Source organism: Notechis scutatus, chromosome 2 (assembly GCF_049901735.1).
Source record: "Notechis scutatus isolate UNSWTSFEM ecotype Mainland chromosome 2, rNotScu1.2, whole genome shotgun sequence".
Classification (NCBI taxonomy): Eukaryota; Metazoa; Chordata; class Lepidosauria; order Squamata; family Elapidae; genus Notechis; species Notechis scutatus.
This window is the reverse complement of record NC_142010.1, coordinates 25661876-25689464: the sequence shown is the minus strand read 5'-3', so window position 1 is coordinate 25689464 and position 27589 is coordinate 25661876. Positions and strand designations below refer to the sequence as shown.

General features: G+C 38.5%; 1 protein-coding gene and 1 long non-coding RNA gene across 2 annotated transcripts in view; one reads left to right on the top strand and one right to left on the bottom strand.

Annotated features, from left to right (window-relative positions):
* Window positions 1–27589, bottom strand: part of LOC148131938 (uncharacterized) — a 174182-nt gene that overhangs the window by 78363 nt on the left and 68230 nt on the right. The gene's annotated exons all lie outside the window — the stretch shown is intronic.
* Window positions 6576–7541, top strand: LOC113425000 (olfactory receptor 2B8-like). The gene has a single exon (XM_087958870.1). It carries the CDS (start codon window positions 6576–6578, stop codon window positions 7539–7541), a length of 966 nt encoding a protein of 321 aa, XP_087814996.1.

Genomic DNA, 27589 nt, shown 5'->3' with positions numbered 1-27589 from the left:
TGCTTGACGTCTCAGCCTACGTCTAGTCCTTGCATCAACCCAACATTCGTCATTCTGATCATCACTCAAAGACTCTGGCACGTTCTGTGGATCAGCTGCTGACACCTGAGGCATAATGGATGTGGAAGGTTCTGGAGAGGAAGGTGATTCCGACACTTCCTCATCCTCCTGGCTCACGTCTGCATCTCCCATTAAAGCAGGTTCAAATTCCAATGCCAAACCCTCCTCATCACTCGAACCTGTGTCTTCTGACACATCAGACTCAAAGCGCACAGCAGGCTCAAACCTCCCAGTCACAACACATATACATACATAGATACACACACACACACACACACATGTATGTATGTATGTATGTATATACGTACAGGGAAGGATCATGTCAAATTATATCTATCTGTCTATCTATCTATCTATCTATCTATCTATCTATCTATCTATCTATCTATCTATCATCTATCTATCTATCTATCTATCTATCTATCTATCTATCTATCTATCTATCATCTATCTATCTACAGATCTCTGTCTGTCTATCATCTACCTACCTACCTACCTACCTACCTACCGATCGATCAATCAATCGATCTCCTCTGTATGGTGGGTACTCCTTTTTCTTAATTATGAAGGCACAGAATTGCTTAATTTTAAAACATTTGAATATTTTTGCTAAGAAATATTCAGATTAAAACGTGTCAACTTTTTTTATTTCATAAATTGTACATTAATGTCAAAGGAGAAAAGGACAAACTAAAAAGTTAATTAGAAGGTGTTGGTGATCAAGCAGTGGGATCCTACCTGTTCTACTACCGGTTTGGTGATCGCGTGTGCACACCTAACACACACACACGCACAGCTTTCCACACACCAGCTGAGGCCTGCAGCGCCAATCAGCAGAGAGAAGAGGAAAGTGCAGGGGTGGGTGGGAGGGCAGATCCTGCGCTTTACTCTTCTTTCTCCTCTCATCTGGCTTTTTTTTACTACTGGTTCGGCTGAACTGGGCTGAATCGGTAGCATACCACCACTGTGGCGATCACCTTATAAGCCCTTCATGGCATGGGTCCAGGTTACCTGAGGGACCGGCTCACTCCACTGGGATTGGCCCGTACCACTCGTGCCAGCAGAGGAGGCAGGTCCGATAATTCCAGCTGGTGGGGTCCAGGAGGGAGGCCTTCTCTGCTGTTGCTCCTGCCCTCTGGAACATCTTGCCCCCCCCCAAGGTGAGGTTGGCCCCAACCCTCCAATCTTTTTGTTAGAGCCTAAAGACCTGGCTCTACTAGTTGGCCTGGGATCCCAATGGGGGAACAACACAATGGAGGTGGCTGATCGAGTAACAAAAGATCCCACCTCCCCCCACTCTGCTCCCACCCTCCCCATGTATCCTTGGTTTTAATCTCTGATTTTAACTTTTTATCTTTTAACTGTATATGTAACTGTAAGCCAGTCAGAGTTACCCTATGGTAAGATGGCCGGTCAATAAATTTAAACAAACAAATGAACAAACAAACAAACAAATATGTTAATATGTGTTTCAAGGGTTAAAGAAAAAAATACAAATGCGTGTTTAAAAGAACAAGTCATACAGATTCAAAAAAACAAACAAAAATAAAACTAACACTAAAGTAAAGGGGAATAGTGAAAAGCTTTAAAACAGGGGTTCCCAAACTTGGCAACTTTAAGACTTGTGGACTTCAACTCCCAGAATTCTCCAGCCAGGTGGGTTTTGCCGATGAAAACCCAAAACTCAGGCAGAGGCAGAGGCTCTTTCCCTCCTCCTCAAACGGCCTTTTAGATTGCTTGGTTAATTAACCCATGATAAAACCTTTTTCATCTTTCTTTTCATCTTCCTTAATGAATTAATTAGCCTTTCCCTGTATATCCCTTCTGTACATCACCACTTCAGAGGATATGACTCAATGGTGAAAGGCCTTTAGGGGAGAGGAAATACATGGCTTCAATGATTAATCTCTCTCCTAATTAGCATTCAGCGTGATCTAGGATTCTTGGTGGTTTTTCTTCAGAAGGCAGCAGACAATAACAAGATCACAGCTTCCTTCTCCATGCTGATACCCACAAAAACAGTTCTTACTATCTGCAGCACAAGACCCTGTGCATAGTCACAGCTGATATCTTGGGACACCGTGTGGAACCAGAATAACCAAGATTGAATTAAAGAGGCTGATCAGAAGAGGAACTGGTAGGGTGGGTGGTAGAGATCAATGCCATATTTTCCTTCTTATGTTTAAGAATGTCATTATAATTTCTTCTTGTGCCATATCCATCATTGGATGTTGGTGATCATGTTAGCGATCCTTATATAAATATAAATATAAATATAAATATATATAATATATATATATATATATATATATATATATATATATATATATATATATATATATATATCTCTAAACTTTTAGACCATCTCAATCTTTGCCCATACATGTCTCCTGCTTTCCATTTTCTTCTGTTCCATTTTCTCTTATATTTTCCTTGACTCTTGCTCTTTTTTTCTCTGTCTAACACTGTACTTCATTTCGTTCCATCTCCTTTTCAGTTCGGATTTTGTTTTTTGTTTTGTTTTTAATAAAATTGAAATATTTAATTCAGACACATTAAAAAAAAACACCTTTCTTGATAGCTTTAGTTACTTTCTTTCCATGAGGTTTCCCTGTTCATTTTCTATGTACACTAGAATAAGTAATGAAATAGAAAAAGAACACGGTGAAAAAACAGATAGGACTCTAACATGATCAGATCATTCCCATATTTGGAGAATGGCTTGAATCTTTTCCCCAGTAAAACCCAGTTTATGCTTAATTGATGGACTCTATTCTTTGAGGTCCAAATCCAATGGCACTGAGTTCTCAGCATCTCATGGCTTAAGACACAAATACTCCAGCAACAAAATAGTTTGTTATATAAATGAATTTAAACCAGAAACATGTTGTATGAGAATTGTCTATGCTGATAATGGGGCATAAAATCTGCATCTGGCTATAGAATAATGTAATAAAGACCTTAATAATTTGATCTCTGATGGAGATGCATAAAGATGTAATTATCCATTAATTCAATATAGTGGATCAACCATTTACTGTGTTCTCAGCAAGCTTTCCGGTTCTCATTTTTTCATCATTTTTGTTGCACTGCCCTCATCCCACCACATTTGTCTGCATCCTTCTCCAACTATCTTTTTTCCTTTCCTTTATTTTTGGCTTGCTTGCTTCTCTTCCTCTCTTCCACAGTTCAGGAATAACTCAGGAGACTCTTCCTCCTCTTACCTTGTACGAGAGATGCTCAGTTTATTCTGTAGTGTTGAAGGTTTCCACCTATCCAGAGCTGAACCACGGATAATGAAGTCATGAGGTCAGCCCCTTCCTTCTAAAACAAAGTTATTTACTGTCTCTTTCAAGCAGCAAGACGAAAATACAGCTGCAGACCTTCACATCCCAAAATTGGTGCATCAAAGATATTCCTAGCCTCAGTATAAAACTTGATATGGAGAGAAAGAAGGTCCTTCCCAATACAGAGGAATGTTGAAAATACAGTATCTTAGGATGGGATGGAAGTCATGAGACTATAAGTTGCAGAAGTAATTTAAATGACCAAAAGGACAGAGATTAAATATTTTTCCAAAAATGTTTTAACCTGACCAGCTTGATTTTATCATCTTGAGGCCAAATAGAGAAGTTTACTGAATCTCTGAATCAGCAGCAAAGAAAGTTGCTGATCTGTGTCTGGTATACAACCCATAATTGAGTTTGTTTTTAATTGGGTCATGGGTTATGTGGTTGTACCCTTACATATATAAATATTACATTATATTAATTGTATAGTAACATATTATATAGAATAGAATAACAGAGTTTTTAAGTCTTCTAGTCCAAACCCCTGCCTAGGCAGGAAACCCTACACCACTTCAGAAAAATGGTTATCCAACATTTTCTTAAAAACTTCCAGTATTGGAGCATTCACAACTTCTGGAGGCAAGTTGTTCCACTGATTAATTGTTCTAACAGTCAGGAAATTTCTCCTTAGTTCTACGTTGCTTCTTTCCTTCCACCCATTGATTCTTATCCTGCTCTCAGGTGCTTTGGAGAATAGCTTGACTCCCTTTTCTTTGTGGCAACCCCTGAGATACTGTCTCCCCTAGTCCTTCTTTTCATTAAACTAGACATACCCAATTCCAGCAACCGTTCTTCACGTGTTTTAGCCTCCAGTCTCCTAATCAACTTTGTTGATTTTCTCTGCACTTTTTCTACAGTCTCAACATCTTTTTTGCATCATGGTGACCAAAATATATCATATCATACTAATTGTATTAATATTTTTTTTCAATTTGGGATTTGTACTTTCAACATGCAATGTGACCTGTACTGTCATAGATGGTTTGTCATGAAAATTCTGTCCCTAGATAATTTTTCTGAGCTAAGGCTTACTATAATACTGTTCTCTTACATCATTTGTTCAGAGAATTTTACATTTAAGGTGGAAGGGACATCAGAAATCGTTTTGAAAGATGAAAATGACAATGAAAGAGAGAAAAGGGGGAGGCAGAATTTGCAAAGAGAACTAAGATGATCCTCAAAGAATAAAAGGTTGGAAACATGTAAAGAAAGAAATGAGGCAAGGATAGGTGGAGAAGACATTAGGGGGAAATTCACCTTCCAAAGAGTAGAATAAAATAAGGTGAGAAGACCTGATTCATAATGTCGCAAAAGAAATAAAGCTATAAAGAAATCAGTTGGTGGTTGATTTAATCAAAAGCTTGTGATTTCTTTATGACATTATTAATTGCACTCTCATTCAAACTATAACTTTACAGAATCACAGGTGATTTTGATAGGTCTTAGGATCCCATCAGGTGTCAAGTTGTTATTGGTATTTCAACTTTGTTCTATGACTATATTGAGGATTTGATTTATTGCAATCCAATTATACTTCTTGGACTCTTAACCAAGAGAGAAAGATGTGTAAGATGAAAAGCATTTTCTTCAAATCTGTACCAGGAATTCTGTCCAAATATCAGAGTATCAAAAACATGTTTACTATTTTCTCCTCTCACATAGTAGTTCACTGGAGATCGAAGAGCTAAAAGATATAGCTAGCTATGACCAAGATTAACTATATTTCTGGATCACAGATTCATGTCCAAAGTAATATTTGCTGCTCAGACAAGCCACAGTTCTTTCTATATCACTTCTTTATAGCCTTCCATGTTGTGTTGGTGATTTATTTATTTTCACGTGTATTGTCCTAGGCTGCATTAACAGAGGGATAGAATCTCGATCACATGAAGTGATCTTGCCACTTTATAATGCTTTGGTAAGACCACACTTGAAATATTGCATCCAGTTTTGGTCACTACAATATTTCAAAAATGTTGAGACTCTAGAAAGAGTGCAAAGAATAATAACGAAGAGGATTAGGGGACTGAAGGCTAAAACATATGAAGATTGCTTGCAGGAATTGGGTATGTCTAGTCTAGCGAAAAGAAGGACTAGGGGTGACATGATAGCAGTCTTCCAATATCTCAGGGGCTTCCACAAAGAAGCTATTCTCCAAAGCACCTGAAGGCAGGACAAGAAGCAATGAGTGGAAACTAATCAAGGAGAGAAGCAACTCAGAACTAAAGAGAAATTTCCTGACAGTTAGAACAATTAATCAGTGGAACAACTTGCCTCCAGAAGTTGTGAATGGTCCAACACTGGAGATTTTAAAGAAGAGATTCAACAGCCATTTGTCTGAAATGGTGTAGGGCAGGGGTCGCCAATCTTTTGGACCTCAGGGACCACCAAACTCATAATTTTAAATCCTGTGGACCAGAGACCTTGGGAAAATCTCAAAAAAAGTCTGCAAGAAAATTCCCCACCCTGTTTTCCTACTGATTGATCATTCTTTATTTGGGATCACAGGATACCATCTCCAGCTCTGTTCTCCGGGGGGGAGGGGGAGGGGAGGAGAGAGACTTTTGGCTTTATGCAAGGGAAGCAGTAGAAGCAGCAGAAGTCTGTCTTTCTCTCCCCCAAACTCCACCAGAAATGAGTCTTTGTGCGACTTGTTGTGCCAGCACAGCCTCTTGGAGCAGGATGCCTTGCAGGGCCCCAAAGTCTCATTTCTGGTGGAGTTTGGGGGAGGAAAAGAAAGACTTTTGCTGCTTTCCTTGCATGCAGCCAAAAGCAGAAGAAGAAAGAAGCTGAAAGAAGCCCGGTGGCCAGGTGAGGCACATGGGGTGAGTGGGGCAAATTACTCCCCTCCACCCTTTCCCCCCTCCTCTCACTACTTCGTGTTGTTCGCAAATGTAAGCGACACAAGTCTTGTGTTCCCATGGGCCATGTGGGCGGTGCAGCCTTGTGTTCCCGCACAGCCTGGATTAATTGATTTGGGGGTTGCTTTGGAGGTGACATTTCTCTGTGGAACACCAAAATTTTCTCATGGACCACCAGGGGTCCACGGCCCACTGGTTGGCGACCACTGGTGTAGGATGTCCTGTTTGAGCAGGAGGTTGGAGTAGAAGACCTCCAGTGTCTGTTCCAACTCTGTTATTATGTTTTGCTTTGTTTTTTAAGCAGATGATCTATGGAAATAACGCCTCATGGAAAGACAGTAGCCAAAGCTATCAAGGAGAATTCATATTATTGGGAGTAGCTGACCGACCATATTTGGAGATGTTGCTCTTTGGACTTGTTCTGACCTGCTACATGATGACCCTGTTGGGCAACACAACTATCATTATGGTATCAAGATTAGATCCCCATCTCCGTACCCCTATGTATTTCTTCCTCAGCAATCTTTCCTTTCTTGATCTTTGTTATACCACCAGTCTTGGGCCCCAGATGCTGGTGAATTTCTGGAGAAAAAGCAAGACTATCACTTATGGTGCCTGCGTGGGTGAGCTCTACATCTCTCTTGCTCTGGGCTCCACGGAATGTATTTTATTAGCTGTCATGGCCTATGACCGCTATGCCGCCATCTATCATCCACTGCACTACACTACCATTATGAGCCGGTCTCTGTGTTTCACAATGGCTGCTGTCTCCTGGGGAAGTGGCTTCAGCAATTCAGTAGTTCAAACAGTCATGACTCTTAGTCTTCCACGTTGTGGCCAGAACCAGATAGACCATTTTTTCTGTGAGATACCAGCCTTAATCAAATTGGCCTGTGTGGACACCTCTGTTAATGAGGCAGAGCTCTTTGCCTCCAGTGTGGTGTTCCTTCTACTACCTCTGGGTCTCATCACAGTATCTTACAGCTACATTGGGGCTGCTGTGCTGAGGATCCGCTCAGCTGAAGGCAAAAGAAAGGCTTTCAAAACCTGTTCCTCCCACTTAATGGTGGTGTCACTCTTCTATGGCTCAGCCATCTCTAGTTATCTCCAATCTCCATCCAATTATTCCGGTGACCAAGGCAAGATGCTTTCCCTCTTCTATACCTTTGTCACCACCATGCTTAATCCACTGATCTATACTTTAAGGAACAAAGAGATTCAGAAAGCCATCCAAAGAATAATAAAGATCAAGAATAAAGAAGATCAATAATGAAGGCCAATGACTAATGAAGGCCACACCTTTATAGAATAGAATAGAATAGAATAGAATAGAATAGAATAGAATAGAATAGAATAGAATAGAATAGAATAGAATTTTTATTGGGCAAGTGTGATTGGACACACAAGGAATTTGTCTTGGTGCAAAAACTCTCGTATACATAAAAGAAAAGATACATTCATTCAGAGTCAAGAATCATAAGGTACAACATTTAATAATAGTCATAGGGTACAATTATTTAGCACAATAAGACCAATACTTTTAATAAATGCACATTTTTGTTGTTAGTATACTCTTTTTTTGTACAAACTCTTGAACATTTTCTTTCTGTTTTGTGTCATTTTTGGAATAATTCAGGGAATCAGATTATATTAAAAGTTTAACTCCTTCACCCATGGTACACAAATACTTCTCTTTAGGAATTCAAACTTGTGCTCAGGAGATAACAGCTAAACATTCCAACAACACCTGGACAAAGAAGTTGGTTTTATTTGAAGCTTCAGTAAAAGAGGCCACTTTTATTATTTCAGCTAAAATGAACTACAGCAAAATCCAACGGGCTTTGAGGTGTGTTTCACCTGTAACTAATTTCTCTTGTTTCTCAGTTTTTAAGGTAGAGGGCATCTACATTAGGTTTTGTTAACATTTTTCAACTGTTTGTTTCTGATCTTGCCACTCTCAGTCCTCTTAAAACAATCACGTCCCCAAAAATTTTTATTTCCCCATTGAAAGTTAGACACCACCATTCTACCAAATGGCCAGATAAAATGCCATTGAGAGAGCCAGAAAACTTCATGTATCTGGTAAAGGCAGCACTCCACAAATGTTTATGCCATAATAATTTAATAAATATTTATTTCCTATGACTCGTGTTGCATTTCTAAGTACTGGTTTTAATTTGGTTTTAACCACTTTTTTCATTTATCTCCTTCTAAATTTGCAATGTCTTTTGGCACCTCCTAAAATAGTCTTATAGGAAGAATGAAAATGGATCAATTTAGACCCTTGTCTGTAAATATTTTCAAATTCAGCTAAAAGTAATTAGGGGTCTAAAATTGGCAGATGAACTTGAAGTAGAAAGCACAAACAGGATAAATGAAGTGCTAATGTCAATAATGTAAGCCAGCCATTTTCAATTACAATAAATTCCTGATGATCATAAATACTAGGTGCTGGGAACCAAGGTTATTCTTGATAACAGTTAAAATAACAATTTAGCTGTAGTTCTCGAGGCCCTTGTTTAGATAAAGACTTTATGTGTAAGGGAAGCTTGAGCTCAGGTTTCTACACTTTTCCGCATATTAAGTATATGAATTTATCCAATTAATATTAAATGTATCAAATGGATGATAATGACAAATCACATTATCTTATTTAATTTTACAGAAACTCATCAAATTACAGTGATGACTTACATAAACATATAAAGAGGGCTTTTAACTTTAGCCTTCAAATATTATTTAACAAATGGTATTGATTGGTTATTAACAACAGTTGCATTTGGCGGCTTCCAGAACACAGGAACATGTTTAATAATAGATTGGTGTTCAAGACTCAAAGAGAATTGATTTTGTAGAAAGTCCCTCTTCATAACCCAGAAAAGATGTAGGTAGTTCACTAGCTGAAGCACTGGAAAAGCTGTTCTGGCAGCAGTTGCCAGAAATTCAGAAGCAGTGTCAGATCCAGGCTCAGAAGAATGAAGTGAACCTGTTGGGAAAAGATAGTGCTCCAAATCTGACGCTGGTTTTCTTGTTGACCACCATAATTTATTTCTTGCCTGGAACAAATCATTACTTGGTTGCTCCCATCCACCCTAGTTCCATTTTGGATTGGCTCAAGATTGCCACAACCTTCCCAGACTCACAAGTAACAAAATTCTGAGCCAGGAGACAAGCATATTGAAGATATACAACTCCAGATTCATTATTTTAATTAACAGAAGGAATCAGATGAAAAATGCAGGAATTCCAGAGACCAGAAACCAAGGAATGGAACAGATGCCCCATATACTATGGTCTTCTTGGACTTGTTTCACTGTTGGATCAAAGTTACCCCCCTCCCCCAAAAAAACCTACTATTCTCTAATTAATAGATAACCTTATCTGAAGGTTATCTGAAATGGTATAGGGTTTCCTGCTTGGGTAGAGATTGGACTAGAATATCTCCAAGATCCCTTCCAACTCGTTTTTTTCTGTTATGTCTAATAGAAACTCAGAATCTACCACTAATGTTGGTATGAAAACCTGTTGTGAAGACTCACAGAACAAATATGGGCAAATACTGTATACTTTGTCTCTATTGTCTCTATTATGATGTCTCTATTAGATCAGCCACAGCTACCTCAGTTCCAGATCTATAGTAGAAATCCAATTGTAAAGGGTTCAAGTATTCTCGGTTTACCGTAGATTTCTACTAACTTCTTTAGATTTCTTCCACTTGCTTGAGGGATAGAGTGGTGGCCATTTAGTGGGGCTTAAAGGTGCTTTGTTTTTCCTTGAAAATGTTTCATTTCTTATCCAAGAAGCTTCTTGGATGAGAAGCAAAAGGTCTTCAAGGAAAAACCAAGAAAGTCCAGTTGCTTTTTCAAAAAGCACCTTTGGGGTAAGCATGACCTGGATGACTGAGAATCTCCATAGACATCAAGTGGGGCTATAGTCCAGAAAAGTTTATTCAGCATTGGTCTTAAAAGTGTTTGTCCATCTAAGTTTCCCTTATTTTGATTCAGGAAATTAGGTGGAGGATGCCACTCAATTGGCCACCTCTTAAAGCTGTGGCTAACCCCTCTGAGAAAGGGGGAAACTCCCAGCAACTTCAAGGAAGAGCTGCAAGAAAAAGCAGCACAGGGAGAAAGGACTAGCTTCACCTCATTTCAAATAAAGTTTCTTCTCTTAAATGGGCAGCCATTTTTGTTGATTAGGTTTGAAATTCAGAAATGTTGAATCTCCTGAGCTGTTTCCTTTTTTGGCAATTTGTGTTCATAGAAAATTTGAATGACTAAGGAGAGAAGTATCATCTAAGGAGATCTGATCCCCAGTCATCATTATATCTCATTGTTTTAAATGTTTTATCCTGGCACAATGGGTCTCATTAGTTTTTCTCTGCTGGGAAATGGTACCTGAAGAGGGCCGTGTTTCATATTAACACTGATAGTTATTGACAATTATAGAACCACAAAAATATCTTCAAAGTTTTAATGGCAGAAAGTTTATTGATGAATCCCAAATGAGTTGCAAACAGTGTTTAATTACGGAGTGTTTTGAAAAAGTTTTAATGAGATACTGTAATCCTCAAAGAACCTTGCAGGCAGCCTTCTCTAAGCTGTACTCTCCAGATACATTAGAACAGGAATGTCAAACTCGATTTCATTGTGGGGTTGCATCAGGGTTGTGTTTGACCTCAGAAGGGGTGGGGGAGACATGGCTAGGATGTGTGGCCAGCTCAATGTCACTCAGGTACTGTTTACTGTATTGTAAACTGCACACACAAGGGATGTAGGTTGCACACTCCCCTTCCTCCAACCCTGGTCCATGGGAAAATTGCCTTCTAAAGACTGGGACTGCTGATCTAGAGCAGGGGTTGCCAACCTTTTGGACCTCCGGGACCACCAAACTCATAATTTTAGATCCCAGGGACCACTAATTGGTTCTGTGGGCGTGGCCTAATTTGTGGGTGTGGCTTGGGCATGGCTTGTATGTAAATATTATAAATATTTATATAAATATTGAATTTTTTATAAAAAAAAGAGCAACTTTTACCTAAAATCAGGCAGAGCAGGCAGATTGAGTTGCTCACAGAATCACAGATTCATTCAGAAATCTATCTATCTGCCATTGGCTAGCTCAGTCTGTCACATAAAATTTGCTTGCAAGCAAACTCATAAAATTTGCTAGCAAGCAAACTCACAAAATTAACTCACAACACACCATGCATGTAAATATTGATTTTTTTATTTTAAAAAAGAGCAACTTTTACCCAAAATCAGGCAAAGCAGGCAGATTGAGTTGCTCACAGAATCATTCAGTGATCTATCTATCTGCCATCGGCTAGCTCAGTCTCTCAAATTTGCTTGCGGTGAGTCTGCACTGAATTTGCTTGCAAGCAAACCTTCAGTCCTAAGGGAGATTCGGCTGTGCTTAGCTAGAAAGCAAGAAATCCAACCATTTCCTGCTTCCTAGCTAATCTAAATCTCCTGGCACAGCAGAACAGATGATGGTCGGAAAAAGGAAAAATAGCAACTTAGCAGACAAGTTTGACGGGTAAGGAGTGAGTGGGCGGGGAGGGTTCCCGCGCGCAGGCCATGTGGGCTGAGCAGCCTTGTGTTTCTGTGCAGCCTGGATTAATTGCTTTATGGGGGTGCTCTGGGGGTGAGATTTCTCTGCGGCCCACCAAAATTTTCTCATGGCCCACCAGTGGGCCGCGGCCCACTCGTTGGCGACTGCTGATCTAGAGCACTACATATATGGAGAGCACCAGATTGGAGAATTCTATTCTGAGAATGATTACTCCATGAATTTTCTAGTACTACTCCTGTGTATTGTATAGGTTCAAAGCAGGCAGAAAATGAACTGGAAAGAGAGGCAATGAAGAGGAGAAAACTCACCTAATGAACTGATATCCATCATCAACCCTAAAGGTACATAATCATGTACAAAAGGAAGAAGGTGGTAATAGTTCTACCCACCTCGACAATTCTTCAGAAGCTCATAAAGTTTTTGTAAATTTTATCTCCCAGAATTTTACCTAGACCTATTTTGAACTGAGTTTGACCAAACTGGGCTCAGAGTAGTGTTGACATTAAGAACTAAGTATCCAACAGAAATAATGAATAGAATAGAATAGAATAGAATAGAATAGAACAGAATTCTTTATTGGCCAAGTGTGATTGGACACACAAGGAATTTGTCTTGGTACAAATGCTCTCAGTGTACATAAAAGAAAAGATACATTCATCAAGAGTAAAAAATCATAAGGTACAGCACTTAATGATAGTCATAGGGTACAATAAGCATCAAATCATACTAGGAAACAAAATCATACTAGGAAACAGTCAATAAAATGTTAGGATACAAGCAACAAGGTTACTGTCATATAGCCATAAGTGGGAGGAGATGAGTGAAAGGAAGGATGGGAGGATTAATAGTAATAGTAATACAAACTTAGTAAATAGTTTGATAGTGTTGAGGGAATAATTATTTGTTTAGCAGAGTGATGGCGTTCAGGAAAAAAACTGTTCTTGTGTCTAATTGTTCTGGTGCGCACTGCTCTATAGCATTGTTTTGAGGGTAGGAGTTGAAGGTGATAATGATGGGCTTGTAACTTTATAAATAGGGATGTATAACTTTATAAACCTTATAACTTTATAAACAGGGTTTTACCTTCAGCAGCAAACTTTGTTTGAATAATACTATTATCTAGTGGTTAAGGCACCGGGCTAGAAACTGGTAGACAGTGACTCCTTAGACATGAATGCCTACTGGGTGACCTTGGGACAGTCACCTGTCTCTCAGTCCAATTTTTCAACCTCCCAGGGTTGTTATTGTGGGGAAAATAGGAGGAGGAAGGTAAGTTAGGACTTTACAAAGAACAAGAGGAAAGCTCCAGCTACATTCAATGTAGGTTGAAAATAAAAATGCTAAAAAAAAGAAGGGTAGGAGCAAAAGAAGGAAGAACATCCCAAAGTGCCTTTGGTAGAAAAAAATTAAGTAAAGGTTTCAAGTCGAATTTGACTCTGGGCAGTTCTTAGACACATTCAGGCTATTTTTTTTTTGGCAATGAGATGGACATAGTTTGCCACCACATTATTTCAGAGGCTTTTCAGTTTCCCAGCCTAGTAGTCTCCAACTGGATTTGCCTACTTGCCTCCAAGGCAGGATCTAATTGATTGCAGAAATTCTTTGGTGAGGCTCCAGAACAAAGGAAAGGATTGTGCCAAAGACTTCACAGAAAGGGTGAGTTCTGAAGAGGACTTGAAAGGAGTGAGAGGCATTCAGGTGGTGTTCCTGACTTCAGTAGCATCATGAGAAAAGGACAGAGTCCATTTAGGAACGGTGAGACATAAATAGACACTGTAGGGTGGTGGAGCAAAATGAGCAAAGACACATATCCCGTCCATCCTGGGGAAAAGTACCAAACATCCAGCAAAAGAAGGACATGTCTGGGGGATTTCCCTGCTGGCTGGGGAATTCTGAGAGGGGTATAAGGGGTTGGGGGGGGGGGAGAGAGGAGATGGGGGGATGGGGGGGGTTGGGGGGGGGGAAATTTTTGTTATTTTAAAAAAAAAAATAAAATAAAATTAAAAAATAAATTATTTTTTATTAAAAAAAATTAAAAAGAAAAAAAAATAAAAAATTAAAAAAAATATATTTAATTTTTTTTTTTTGTTGAGGAAATAATAATTTTTTACTCTGAAATCACTAATTGAAGTATGATGCCTTTCTATCATTCCCCTAAATTGACATTTAAAATAACACCTAGTTCCCAATCTGATTCTGCTTAGTACATTCTACCTACTAAATTTTAAGAAAAAGAGAAAATAGTAAATCTATAAAATAATTAAGTACATAATTAAATATTAAATCTTGTAACATTCCAATTATCTATTTCAAAGACAAATGCTGCAATAATAAGTTTATAATAACATCAACACAATAGTCAATTAAACTCTATAATTGAACTAAATATTTTAAACATTCCTTTAATATTTTATTAAATCTTAAAATCTATCATTATTAAGCATTTTAATATTTTAATCTTTTATTAGATCTTATAAAATTCTAATTTTCTATTTCTAATACAAATACTACAATACTATCTTATGTACCTTGCAGAATCTTTTTTTTAAAAAAATTATACATTACCCTTTATCCCTAAAAAAAATTTGCTTTTTCCCATCTTGTTTCATACCTTTGTGGCTTTTTGTTCACTCTCCCTCTTTCTCCCATTCCCCCTCCTTTTCCTTCTTCCTCTCTCTCTCTTTCTCTGTGTCTCCTCCTCCGTCTTCCCTTCTCTCTTCTACTCTTTCTCTCTACCCCTCTTGCTCACAATCCCTATCTCTCTCTCCCCTCTCTCTCTTCCTTTTTTTCTTTGGTCTTCCCTCTCCCCACTCTTCTTCCTACCTCTTTTCTCTCTCTCCTCCTCCCTCTCTCTACCCCCTCTCCATCTCCATCTCTCTTTCCCTTCCTCTCTTTTCTATCCTTCCTTCCTTTCTTTTCTTTCTTTTCCTTCCTACCTTCCTTCCTTCCTTCCTTCCTCCCTCCCTTCCTCCCTCCCTCCCCCTCTCTCTCTCTCCTATTGTCTCAACATTACTCTTGTGTTTCCTATTCTTATTCTGGAGAAGGCTTCAGACCCACCAAGAAGCCTCAACACCAGCCACGACCTTGTCCTCTCTAAATGATACCCTAACTTAGCTTGCGCAGAACAACTTTTTGGTCAGAACCTGAAATTAGGTTCTATGAACCTAGATCCAGCCACACATGCACAATATAAATTATCCTTAAGTAGTTCTGAGTTCCTGAAGGTTGTATGTAGGACTTGTATGCTCCATCTTTCTTCTGGTGTGGAAGACACTGAGAATCCTAGGAACTTTTACATTCTGGGATATTTTACGGCTTCTTAGAACAATAGATTCTTTCCTGTTTTTCAATTCAGTTTGGCTTTTCTGTTAGTCAATTCAACTACCGGTAGTTTTCCTGTTATTGTCAACTCGTAAAGAATTCCTATGCCTGTTTTTGAGTTGCCATGTGGGGATGGGACAGGACCCAGAAGTACATTCCACACATTTCTTACAAAAATTGTAGCTAGGCTACCGGATCTTCTGCCCACGAAAATCCTTCATTGGAGAATGTGATTAATGATGCCCAGCCCATGTGCTTCTTGGAGAATTTGATTGATGACACACCCAGGGGGGAGGGGGGAAATGGGCACAGGTGACCACAAATCACGTGTGCCAGAGTTGGCTCCAACTGGGATAATGCTAACATGTTGCTCCTAATAAATCTTTTGGATTTTTTTGAAGCTTGGCTCAAGGTTCATGATTTAATTAGGGCAATCACCAGAACCCTGACATTTATCCAATTCTTTTAGCTTTGGCTTTCCTGTTTTTCAATTCAGTTTGTCCTTTCAGCTAGCTATTTCCTCTTACAGCTGTTTTGAAGCTTGTATTCTTCCACTTCGCACTCTGAAAACCTAGTTAATTTTAGCCTAAGTTATTTTTAAAGTTCTTAAGCTTGTGATTCTTTACTTTTTGTTCAGAATTGAAGAAAAAATATTCCAATGAAGATTTTTCTTTAAAAAAAAAAGTTTTATTGTTTTTTAAGACATAGACAAAAAAAAACATAAAAACATCAAGCCATCTTCCATATATATATACATACAGTGTGTCAGTTGGTTTACAAATTGTTTTGTGCTTCCACTTCAGTCTTCAATTACAATTACATTATATATATTCTCATATTGTCAATCAAATATTCCTAAATACATTAATATCATTATTAATCAATCATTTGACTATACTATTATTCATTCATGTTTTACAAGATAATCCATATTTTATTTAATTTGTTTTGTGACAATTCATGTTATCATCTCAGATCTATCCTACAATCATTTTGTAGATATAATAAAAAATACATTTTATATATTCATTATGTTCTAAAAATCTACATATTTCATTACTATGTTTTATTGTCTAACCATTGATAGAATAGATCCCAAATTTTATAAAATTGTTTATCATCTTGTTCTCTGATTTCAAATGTCAATCTACTCATTTCAGCACATTCCCATATTTTCTTAATAATTTCCTCCTGTGATGGTACTTTCTCATTTTTCCAGTTTTTGGCAAATACAATCCTAGCCGCTGTTAATACATTTACAATCAGATATTTCAATTCTTTACTATATATTTCAGGTAAAATTCCCAGTAAAAATACCTCTGGTTTCAAGTCTATAAGCTTTTTTGTCATATTTTCCAACCACGTGTGGATTTTAGTCCAATATTTTTTGGCATCTGCACAAGTCCACCACATATGGTAATATGAGCCAGGTACTTGATGACATTTCCAACATTTTTCAGATTTGTTCTTGAACATTTTTCCTATTCTTGTTGGGGGAAAATGCCACCTGTAAAACATCTTATACAAATTTTCTTTATATGCTGTTCACAATGTCATTTTATAATCTTGAGACCACAATTTTTGCCATTTCTCTAGATCAATCCCATATCCAAAATTCTTCCCCCAAGCAATCATTGTTTCTTTAATTTGTTCTTCTTCTAGTTTAATTTCTAATAGGTATCCATATAATTTTTTTATCACCTTTTCATCAGTACCTGTCAAAATCTTATCTAAATCAGTCAATTTATCATACAAACCTTCTGTTTTAGAATCTTTATCATACCTTGAATGTATTTGCGCATATGAAAACCAATTCATCTTTATACCTTGTTCTTCTAATTTTTGCACAGATTTAAGTTCACCCTTTTCATTCAATATTTCACCATATTTATTTCTTGCGTATTGGCTAACAATTCTGTTGACGTCCATATAATATTTATTCTGGACCATGATAAATGTCTGTTTGAATAGAAAGTATATTGTTTAGTCTTAGCATTTCTTTCTCTCCATGCATCTTTTAGGTTTATTTCATCTGTCATTTTAAAAAAGGATTTAGGGAGAGTCTTTCTGTTTTGCTTTGTTGTTTTCTGTGTTGTATAGTCCAATGTATTGTCTACAATTCCATTGAAGTCTCCCATCATAACGATATTAATATAGTCCAGTTCAATTATTTTCATATGTAGTTTTCTATAAAATTCTTCTTGGTTGTCATTCGGGGCATAGATTGCAATCAGGAGTGTTTTCATATTATTGTCCATTATTTCCACCATTAATACTCTTCCATCATCATCTGTATAAATCCATCTCGCTGGAATAATATCTTTAATATATAAAACCACTCCTCTTTCCTTGCATTGTGTCAAAGAAGTAAATATTTTCCCTAACTTTGGCTGTATCAACAGTTGTTCATATTACTTTTTAATATGTACTTCTTGTAGGCAGATTATATCAAATTTTAATTTCTCTAATTTATGGAAAGTTTTCCTTCTTTTAGCAGCTGAGTTAAGTCCATTTATGTTAATTGTAATCAGCTTTTTCTCTTCCATTTATAAGTTGGTTTAGCAGCTCTTGTAGATCTTGGTTCACATTGTTCCTTAACTTCCACCTTTCCACCTATTGTACCTTCTTCTTTTTCACTCGCTATTTGGCAATCCTCTTGGAATTCAATTAGTGACGTTTCTTTTTCTGTGTCCTTCCAAAGTATTCAGTATAAAACAATTCAGCTTTCTCAATTGAGTCAATTCTGTATCTCTGTTCTTGCCATGTGGACATTAAACCTTCTGGAATCAGCCATCTATAATTCACCTCTTTTTTAAGTAGGACTTTAGTCAGGAATCGGTATTCTCATCTCATTTCTCTCACTCTTCTGGGCACTTGTTTCAGGACCACAATCTCCTTATCTTTATATTTCAATGTTTACTCTCTTGCCACCTGTAATATTTGTGTTTTAATGGCTTTCCTTGTAAATCTGATGTGAACTTCTCTTGGTAAGCTATTTCTCATTGCATATAACAATGATGACATCACAACTGTCCGAAACATCATCAGGGATTATCAAGCATCAACCATCTCCGCTGATGAAATACTTGACATTTCATGCATTGGCCGAGAGCTCAATAACAGTGACGGCTCTGTGGCCCCACGCCTGTGCAGAGTCATTTGCAAAAATGAATCAAGCAAACGTAAATTCATTTATACTATAAACTCACTCACCAAAACCAACACCAACCATAAGAACCTCCGTTGCCGCCCTGACCTAACCATACAGCAACGTGCCCGCTCCCGTGTACTCCACATTGAACTCAAAAACCGTCTAGACAATGGAGAGAAGGACCTGTACATTGACTACCATGCTGACTGTATCAAAAGTAAGCCACGCAACCCAATACTCAGCTTTTACCCTCAACCACAACCCTACCTCAACCGATCCACCACCACCCAAGACTAGGCATGCACGCCCCAACTACCTCAATTCCAACTACTGCCGGCCTTAAATGCAAACTACTCAATGCAAGAAGCCTCGTGAATAAAATACCTGAATTTCTCATCCTCCTAAATATGGCTAACTTTGACATTATATTTGTCTGTGAAACATGGCTCAATGCATCTCTCCCGACTCCATTACCACAGTAAGAGACTATCATGTTTACCGATCAGATCGTGAAAATCGTCGAGGAGGTGGTGTTGCTATCTTCTATAAAAATCCTTACATCTAAAAATATCCAAGTTACCCAGGAGCTTGCTCTTCCTGAGACCATCATCTGTGAACTATCCTTAAATATCACAATTCGATTCTTACTATGTTACAGAGCACCTGATTATGACATCGAACATGTAAACAAGCTAAATACATTACTAACATGGGCTGCATCCTGCCCATACCCTTTATCTTTCTTGGTGATTTCAATCTACCTCATATTGACTGGACCCTAAATGATTGTACAACTGAAATCATACACACAACCTTCTACAATGCTATTACAAATCTGGGACTGGAACAACTAGTAACCAACAACACTAGACTAAACAACTGCCTCGATCTCATCTTCTGCAATAGTTTGAATTTAATTTACGGAATACAAACTAAAGAACCCTTTTCCAGTAGTGACCACAATATGATTGACTTTTGTCTCAACATACGTCCACACAAAAATCACCACAATGATGTAATCCCCAATTGCAACTTCAAAAAGGCAACTATGATCTTATACACAACGATCTCTCATCCCTTGATTGGCAATCTCTATTCACTGGATGCAATACTGTTGAAGACCATTACAACATATTTTTACTTGAAGTCAAAAGAGTCATCAAACTATATGTACCAACAACAACTCCCAAAACAAAACAAAAAGCAGATTACCCATATCAATAAGGAAACTTCAATCCAAAAAGAGATCACTCTGGCGGAAAAACAAATCTGGTCACGCTGCCAATTTCAAAACCGATACAAAAATTTATGCCACCAGATAAAGACCGAATGCACCAATTATCACATTAAACAAGAGGAAAACCTTCTAAGCACCAATTCCACCCGTGCTTTTTACAATTTTGTAAACAACAAACTAAAAGACTCAAGGTCCATCCCTCCCTTGATAGGACCTGATGGTAAAGACTGCAACGATGACACCATTAAAGCCAACATCTTTAACACATTCTTCGGCTCAGTATTTGTAAACAGCAATGGATCATGCCCAGTATTTCCTAGCCGTACCACAGATAACAACAATGATCTAATACATATCGATTTTACAGAAGACAATGTTGAAAAAGCACTACGCAACCTAAAACCATCTCTATCTATTGGACCGATGGAATATGTGCCTACTTCTTAAGAAAGCTATCCACTGCCATAGCCAAACCTCTAAGCATAATCTTTGAAAATCTTTCAGAACCAGCTCCTTGCCTAACCTATGGTCACAAGCCACAGTCATCCCCATCTTCAAAAAGGGAGACCCAAGCCTAGTTGAAAATTACAGGCCAATCTCCTTATGCGTCACCTGTAAAGTCATGGAATCAATTATTAACCAATCCATCATCCTTCACTTAGAGACAAATAACCTACTCTCCAATAAACAATTTGGTTTCAGAAAAAAACTATCCTGCAATCTGCAACTCTTACACTGCAAAAACATATGGACGACACAACTCGACCAGGGCAAAACAATAGACGCAATCTACATAGACTTCTGTAAAGCCTTTGATTCAGTGGTACACGACAAACTACTCCTAAAAATAAAATCCTATGGTATCTCTGGACAACTGAATAACTGGATAGAAGCATTCCTGGCAAACAGACAACAAATGGTCAAAATCGGGAGCGTCCTATCAAATCCAGTACCTGTCAATAGTGGTGTTCCCAAGGCAGTGTTCTAGGACCAACTCTCTTCATACTCTACATAAACGACCTCTGTGATCATATTAAGAGCAATTGCGTTCTCTTCGCTGATGATGTAAAGCTGTTCAATACCACAGACAATACTGCTACCCTACAAAAAGATCTTGACTATGTATCCGAATGGTCAAACAAATGGCAACTTCAAATCTCAACAAATAAATGCTCTGTCTTACATATTGGCAAAAAAATCAGAAAATAAAATACAAGCTGAATAGTCAAGATCTTGTTGATGACCCAAGCTCTGTAAAGGACCTTGGAATACTCACCTCTAATGATCTAAGTGCTAGAGCCCACTGCAACTACATAGCCAAAAGGCATTAAGAGTTGTTAACCTAATCCTCGTAGCTTTTTCTCTGGTAATATCACACTACTAACCAGAGCATACAAAACATTTGCTAGACCAATATTCGAATACAGTTCATCAGTCTGGAACCCACACTACGTATCCGATATTAGCACAATTGAGAAAGTCCAGAAATATTTCACAAAAAGAGTTCTCCACTCCTCTACTCGTTGTAGAATACCTTATGCCACCAGACTTGAAATTCTAGAACTAGAAAACCTTGAATTACGCCTGCCTTCGGTCTGACTTAAGCATGGTATATAAAATCATACATTGCAATGTCCTACCTGTCAATGAACCATAACAACACAAGAGCACACAATAGATACAAACTCAAAGTAAATCGCACCAAACTTGATTGCAGGAAATACGACTTCAGCAATAGAGTGGTCAATGTCTGGAATACTCTACCCGACTCTGTAGTTTCTTCCCCAAACCCCAAAAACTTTAACCTTAGACTGTCTACTATTGACCTCACCCCTTTCCTAAGAGGCCTGTAGGGGGCGTGCATAAGCGCACCAACGTGCCTACCGTCCCTGTCCTATTGTTTCTCTTATTCTTTTATTTTTCTTATATGTACCCATTTCATGTATTCACAACTATGTATACATTTATACTTATTATCTTGTAAACAATTGGCAAATCAAATAAATCAAATAAATAAATAAATAAATATCTTGTGAAGACTCAACAAACCTCATCTATTCCATCCACCAGCTTCTCTTTGGTTATTTTCAGAGCTTCAGCCAAGATTTCTATCATTATCTCAGCTAAGTTTTGTCCCTTTTCTTCCTCTATGTTTTGGAATCTGAGATAAAATTCTGATCTGTCCATCTCCCATCTCAGCATCCCACTTTTATCTTGTTCAACCACTGTTAATCTGTCATCAATATCTCCAATCTTCTTATCTCTTTGTTTATCTTCTTCTTCAATTTTTTTGAATTTCTCATCATACTTCATCATCATTTGTTGAATATTCTCCACCTTTTCATCAGTTTTTTCTATTCTCCTTTCAATATTCTCTGTTCTTGCTTGTATGCTTTGAATTCCTTGCATCATCATCTGCAATGTCACCTTTTCCTGTTCTTTTCCTTGCTGTAACATCATCTGTATTGAGGGTTGTCCTCCAGATGGTGAAGAGGAAGAAGTAGCAATTGAAAAACCAGCCGCTGTTAGTTTCCTGCTCATTTCGGACAATTCAAAATCTTCAGGTTCTTCTAGACCTTAGTCCACTCGTGAAATAGCCAATTGTAAATCCAAGTAAAAATAGTGGAAAAAAAGAAGCAAAAAAAAAAAAAAGATTTCTTCAGGTTCTTGTATACCTTAATCCAATTGATTAGTTAAATAGCAGTAAAAGCTCAAAAAAGGAAGAAAAAAGAAAAACCATAAACAGAGAAAGGAAAAAATTGTTGAATCTTGTAGAAGGCAGAAAAATAAAAAGAAAAAAGCTAAAAAGAAAAAAGAATTTCTTCAGGTTCTTCAACACCTTAATCCAATTAGAAAGTCTCAGGTATGAAAAAGTATACAAAAAAAAGGAAGCCACAAAACAAAAACTCAATATGGAAGGTAGATAAAAAATGCTGGAGAGGGAGAGAGAAAAAAAGAAAAGCCTACTCCCTTAAAAAAAAAAAAAGAAGGAAAACATTAATACTAAGGCTTTTCCTTTAAAATCAAATGCAAAAGTAAAAATTAGGCTCCAAAAGCAAAAAGAAAGACAAAAGCAGGTTCTAAGAGTCCAGAGTTCCAAATAACTATTACAAATAATAAGCTGATAAGGAGGGGGTGTGAGGAATAGCCCAACTTAAAAAAGAGAAAAAGAACACACTGCACCTATTTAGTTATCCAAGGCTTTTGTAAATTTTTATAGCTCTCTTCTCTAGAATCTTATCATCTTTTTTCTGTATACTTCAACACCAGACTCCAGTTACTGATAGAAACCCAGAAGAGCACCTGCAATAACACTCTCCCATGCTCTTCCCTCTATCTTATCAGACAGGCTCAAAGTCCTTGAAAAGAAGTCTGAATTCTTTCTCAGCTTTGTCTGGTCGAAAGAGAAAAAAAAGAGAAACAATATTTCTATGCCTCTAGTTGGCAGTGTTACAAAGTTTCCTCTGTTTTCACTTTCCCCTTCCTTTTCCAAACAAATTATTATAAAAAAGTTAATTAAAAAGTAAAAAGGGTTTCCAAAAAAAAAGGCTAAAAGGGGATCTCTAGCCTAAAATATTGTAAAGACAAAAAGGAGAAGAAACAAAAATGAAAAATAAGATAGAAAAAAAGACCAGTCCAGTTCAAAGTAAGAAATCATATAGAAAGAGTCCAGCAAAAAGAAAAAGAAAAAAATTAATGTGACTTCCCGTTTAAGATCGCCACTTAATTACTTCTGTCTGAGATTTTACAGATTCTTTCTTTTCTTTAGGGTGTCCTTTTAAATCTTAAAGTAAAGAAAAACTTCTCACCAAACCGGCACACTTTCTCTTTCTATCCTCTTCCATTTTGGAGCTGTCCCAACTTCAGCAGCTTTAATGGCTGCCTCTTTGCCGCTGGCAAAAAGAGCTTCTCCTGGATCTACCAGGGACTTTGCGGTATCCCTGGGATTGACAGGATGCGCTCTTTACATTCACCATCTCTTCGGGACGGTTTAGATCCGTTTGGACCGTCTAGGAGCAAAGATATCAGCAGTGATCTCAGACCTCGTAGATCACATGCCGTATCGTCGCGACGCCAGCTCCACCTCCCTCCCAATGAAGATTTTTCAAGCCGGTTGTTCCCACAGGGTTCTAATACTTTTAGAATAATTAGTAGGCAATTTCTGAAAATGCTTAGTATGTTAAGTTTACGAATTTAGTGCCCTTTAAAAGTTTTTGCCATTGTTGTGAGCCAGATGGCTGATTCTATAATCTTCTGGCACTGAAACTCAACATAAAACTGTTGTCCTGCAATATCCTCATAAGAAACAGCCATTTGAAACACATGTGGGTCCAGGGGTGGGATTCCACTGGTTCAGACTGGTTTGAGCGAAGCAGATGTTAAATTTGCATCTGGTTAGCCAAACCGACTGAGCCCACCCCTCCCCTCCCAGGAGTCTCCACACGGCCCATTTTCGATGCAGGTAAGTGCAGGGTCCGTGCAGAGGCTCTGGGAGAGAGAAAAACGGGCCTTCCAGAAGTCTGGAAACGGGCCTGTTTCCGACTTCTGGAGGGCCTCCAGAGCCCGGTGGAGGCCGTTTTCACCCTCCTAGAAGCCTCTGGACCCTTGGAAAGGTGAAAAACGGACCTCCCGGAAGTTCTGGTAGGCCACGCCCACCATGGCCACACCAATCCAGCAACTGGACCGCGAATTGGTTGCTGGGATTTTTGAATCCTACCCCTGTGTGGGTCTCTCCTTATCCTCTTCTTATCCAGAAAGGTTCCAGAGAATTAATTTATTCACTGGTTCCTTGGACTTCATCACAGTCATTGTCTCTGCTTTCACAGAGCCATCTTCAGTTCCCCATACCTCCCCTGAAAGTTGAGCCATATATCATTTCTTAGTTTGGATCACCACATCACTTACCTAAGAGCCATTACAGGTTCTTCTCTCGACATACACAAACCCACCAATTCATTACAGTGTGTAGATTGAGACAAGGCTTCTTACTGGCCATTTAACCAGTGTCATTAGCTAAATTCCAATGTTTTGTACATTTTAGAAACACACCATTCTCCCAGAACCCAATGTTACTAATTTATTACAAAGATTGCTATGCTGTCTGACTCTAACTGATTGACTGGATAAACAGGAGCCACAATAAACCTGTAATTTATGGAGTTCCTTCCCCTGTCAGGCATGACTGGCACCAATATTAGCACCATTTTGGCATCGAGTAAAGATCTTTTTATTTTCCCAGGGTTTTTAATTGCATTCAGTTGTATTCTAATTATATATTAATTCACATTATCTCCAACTTTGTTGCTGCTTAGTTTGTATGGCGTCTACATGCTGCATTTTACTTGATGTTATTGGATCTCATTTAAGTCTCTGCCTTACAATCTTGAATTCAGATAAACTGCCATATTAGCTAATTTGCTGGTGCTTGCCAGACTTTAAGGAGCTTTTTATTGGCAGCTTCTGCAACTAGATCTGCTCCATAATGCAAACAGTGAGAACAGTTTGACTTTTTAGTCACATTGCTTATTAAAATACATCTCAGTCGCACTGTATACTTTCCCTCATATCTGAGCACACAGCATGATTTGTTTTCAAAGATGGCAAAATGGCATTCTGGTTAACGCTTATTTTTATTTAAAGCATATGCTTGTGTATACTGTAGTAAAAAAAAAAAAAGACAAATGTTTGAGAAAGAAAGACACAATGTCAGATTGGCTTTTTTTAAAACATCAAATTCCAGAAATTTGAGTTCTTTTTCAATTTGACTAGTATCAGAAAATTCATTTGGCTTTTTTCATGTTTTTTTACCCACCAAGAATCTGGGCAAAAAGGTACCTACCAACTGGCAAGTCAAAAGATGTGTGAGGAGAGCCATCCTAGGACAAGATTTGCCCGACTCTGCCCACCCATCCCAGAGCTGGGCGTGTGTCGAGGGCAACAAAGTTGGAGGCTATTGGAGCTTTCTGCAGCATTGGGGCCCCGCCATGTTTCCCCTTTCAGAGGCAAATCCACACTCTCACTTCTTGCCTTACAAACCTTTGCCTTTTTAGATGGCTAATATTACATGTAGTCACATGTTACTAGATTGGGTTTCATGCAACAAATAATTTTGATGGAAGAGATTTTGTTCACCTTAAGAGACCCAGCAGCAGAGGTGGTATTCATCTGGTTCTGACTGGTTCTGGCATACCGGTAGCAGAAATTTTGACTAGTTCAGAGAACTGGCAAATACCACCTCTGACTGGCCCCACCAGTGGTGGGATTCAAATTGTTTTACTATCGGTTCAGTGGGCGTGGCTTGGTGGCCATGGCAGGGGAAGGAGACTGTAAAATCTTCTCCAGTCAGAGGTGGTATTTGCCGGTTCTCCGAACTACTCAAAATTTCCACTACTGGTTCTCCAGAACTGGTCAGAACCTGCTGAATACCACCTCTGGGCTGCCCCACCCACCCGCTGCCACCATTAGCTCTCCTATATTCCCTTGTTTTTTTAGCTCAGTTGATTCGCGCGGCAGAGCAAATTGCTGTGGCTCAGCTGAGCTAAAAAACAGCTCAACTCATTCACCAACATTCAGACAGAGGTCAGTTTTTGAGCCCTGTGCAAAGCGCACATGTATAGAACCACTCATAGAACCAGTAGGAAGAAATTTGGAAACCCACCACTGCACAGCAACCCAATTTTTGACAGTGAAGACATAGAAGTGAGGGATAACTTCTGCCTTTTAGGATCAATCATCAACAGCAAAGGAACAAGCAGCGAAGAAACAGACTAGCCACGATGGAATAGCCATGAAAGCCTTGGAAGTGATATTCTAATGCTATGATGTGTATATGGGTGGTCCTTGACTTACAATCACAACTGAGTCTAAAATTTCTGTTGTTAAGCAAGAGCGTTATTAACTGAGTTTAGCTCCATTTTACGAGCTTTCTTGGCACAGTTGTTAAGGAAATCTTTGCAGTTGTTAAGTTAGTGACAGGGTTGTTAAATGAATCTGGTTTTCTCATTGACTTTGCTTGTCAGAAGGTCGCAGAGGTCACTTTAACTGTCATAAATACATGCAAATACATGCTAAACATCCAAATTTTGTTCACATGACTGTGGGAATGCTCCAATGGTTGTAAGTGTGAAAAACGGCCATAAGTCACTTTTTTCAGTGCTGTCCAGAGTTTGATAAAGCAGTATATAAGTCTAAATGCTACTGCTATTGCTATTGTTGTAACTTTGAACAGTCACTAAATGAAGGGCTGTTAAGTCGAGGACTACCTTCAAAGCTCAGAACTGTGCAAGTGATGGTATCCCCTGTGACAATGGAAATGAAAGGTGGGACAGGAAATATTTACATTTTGAACCTTGATGTTGTTGGAAGCAAAATCCAGTTCCAGTTCCAAGCTGGGAACAAAATGGAGGCTGCTTAAGAAAGATTTATTGATGAGCAGAACCAACACACACGCACACACACACACACAGCATGCAGTTCTGGGACAGCTGACCAAATGGAGTTGAGAGTGGGTGGGTTTTTATACCTTCTTGATTCCAACGGGGTCATGTAGGGGTCATGGCTGACTCTATAGGCAAAAAGGGAAATGCAAATCCCAGGTGTTTGTCTGAGCTAATCTTGTCAACCTTTGGCTTGTCTAAATGTGTTGCTTATCTGGAGTCTCTGTCCGGCCCAGTCTTTCTGAATAGATTACCAGAACTGCATTTCTAAAAGCTGACCTCCTCTGTTTCTGCCTGGGGCAGGGAGACTGGGGCTGGTTTCTGCTTCCCTTGAGATTTTTCCTCATTTCTCCTTTAGGGAAAATATTCTATCCTGCCTTTTTAATATTCCCCCAGATATTTCATTTTCTAGGAGAATGGATGGGTGCTGGCTTTCTACAGTGTTGGAGAAGAGTCCTGAGAACAGCATGGACAGCCAAGAAAACAAGATGTATGGCTCAGTTACATCCTCAAGCCCCCAAAACTTTAACCTTAAACTGTCTACCGTGGACCTCACTCCATTCCTAAGAGGTCTTTAAGGGGGTGTGCATAAGCGCACCAGC

Coding starts and splice junctions, on each gene's coding strand:
- LOC113425000 (XM_087958870.1), top strand. CDS start 6,576: ATGATCTATGGAAATAACGCCTCATGGAAAGACAGTAGCCAAAGCTAT.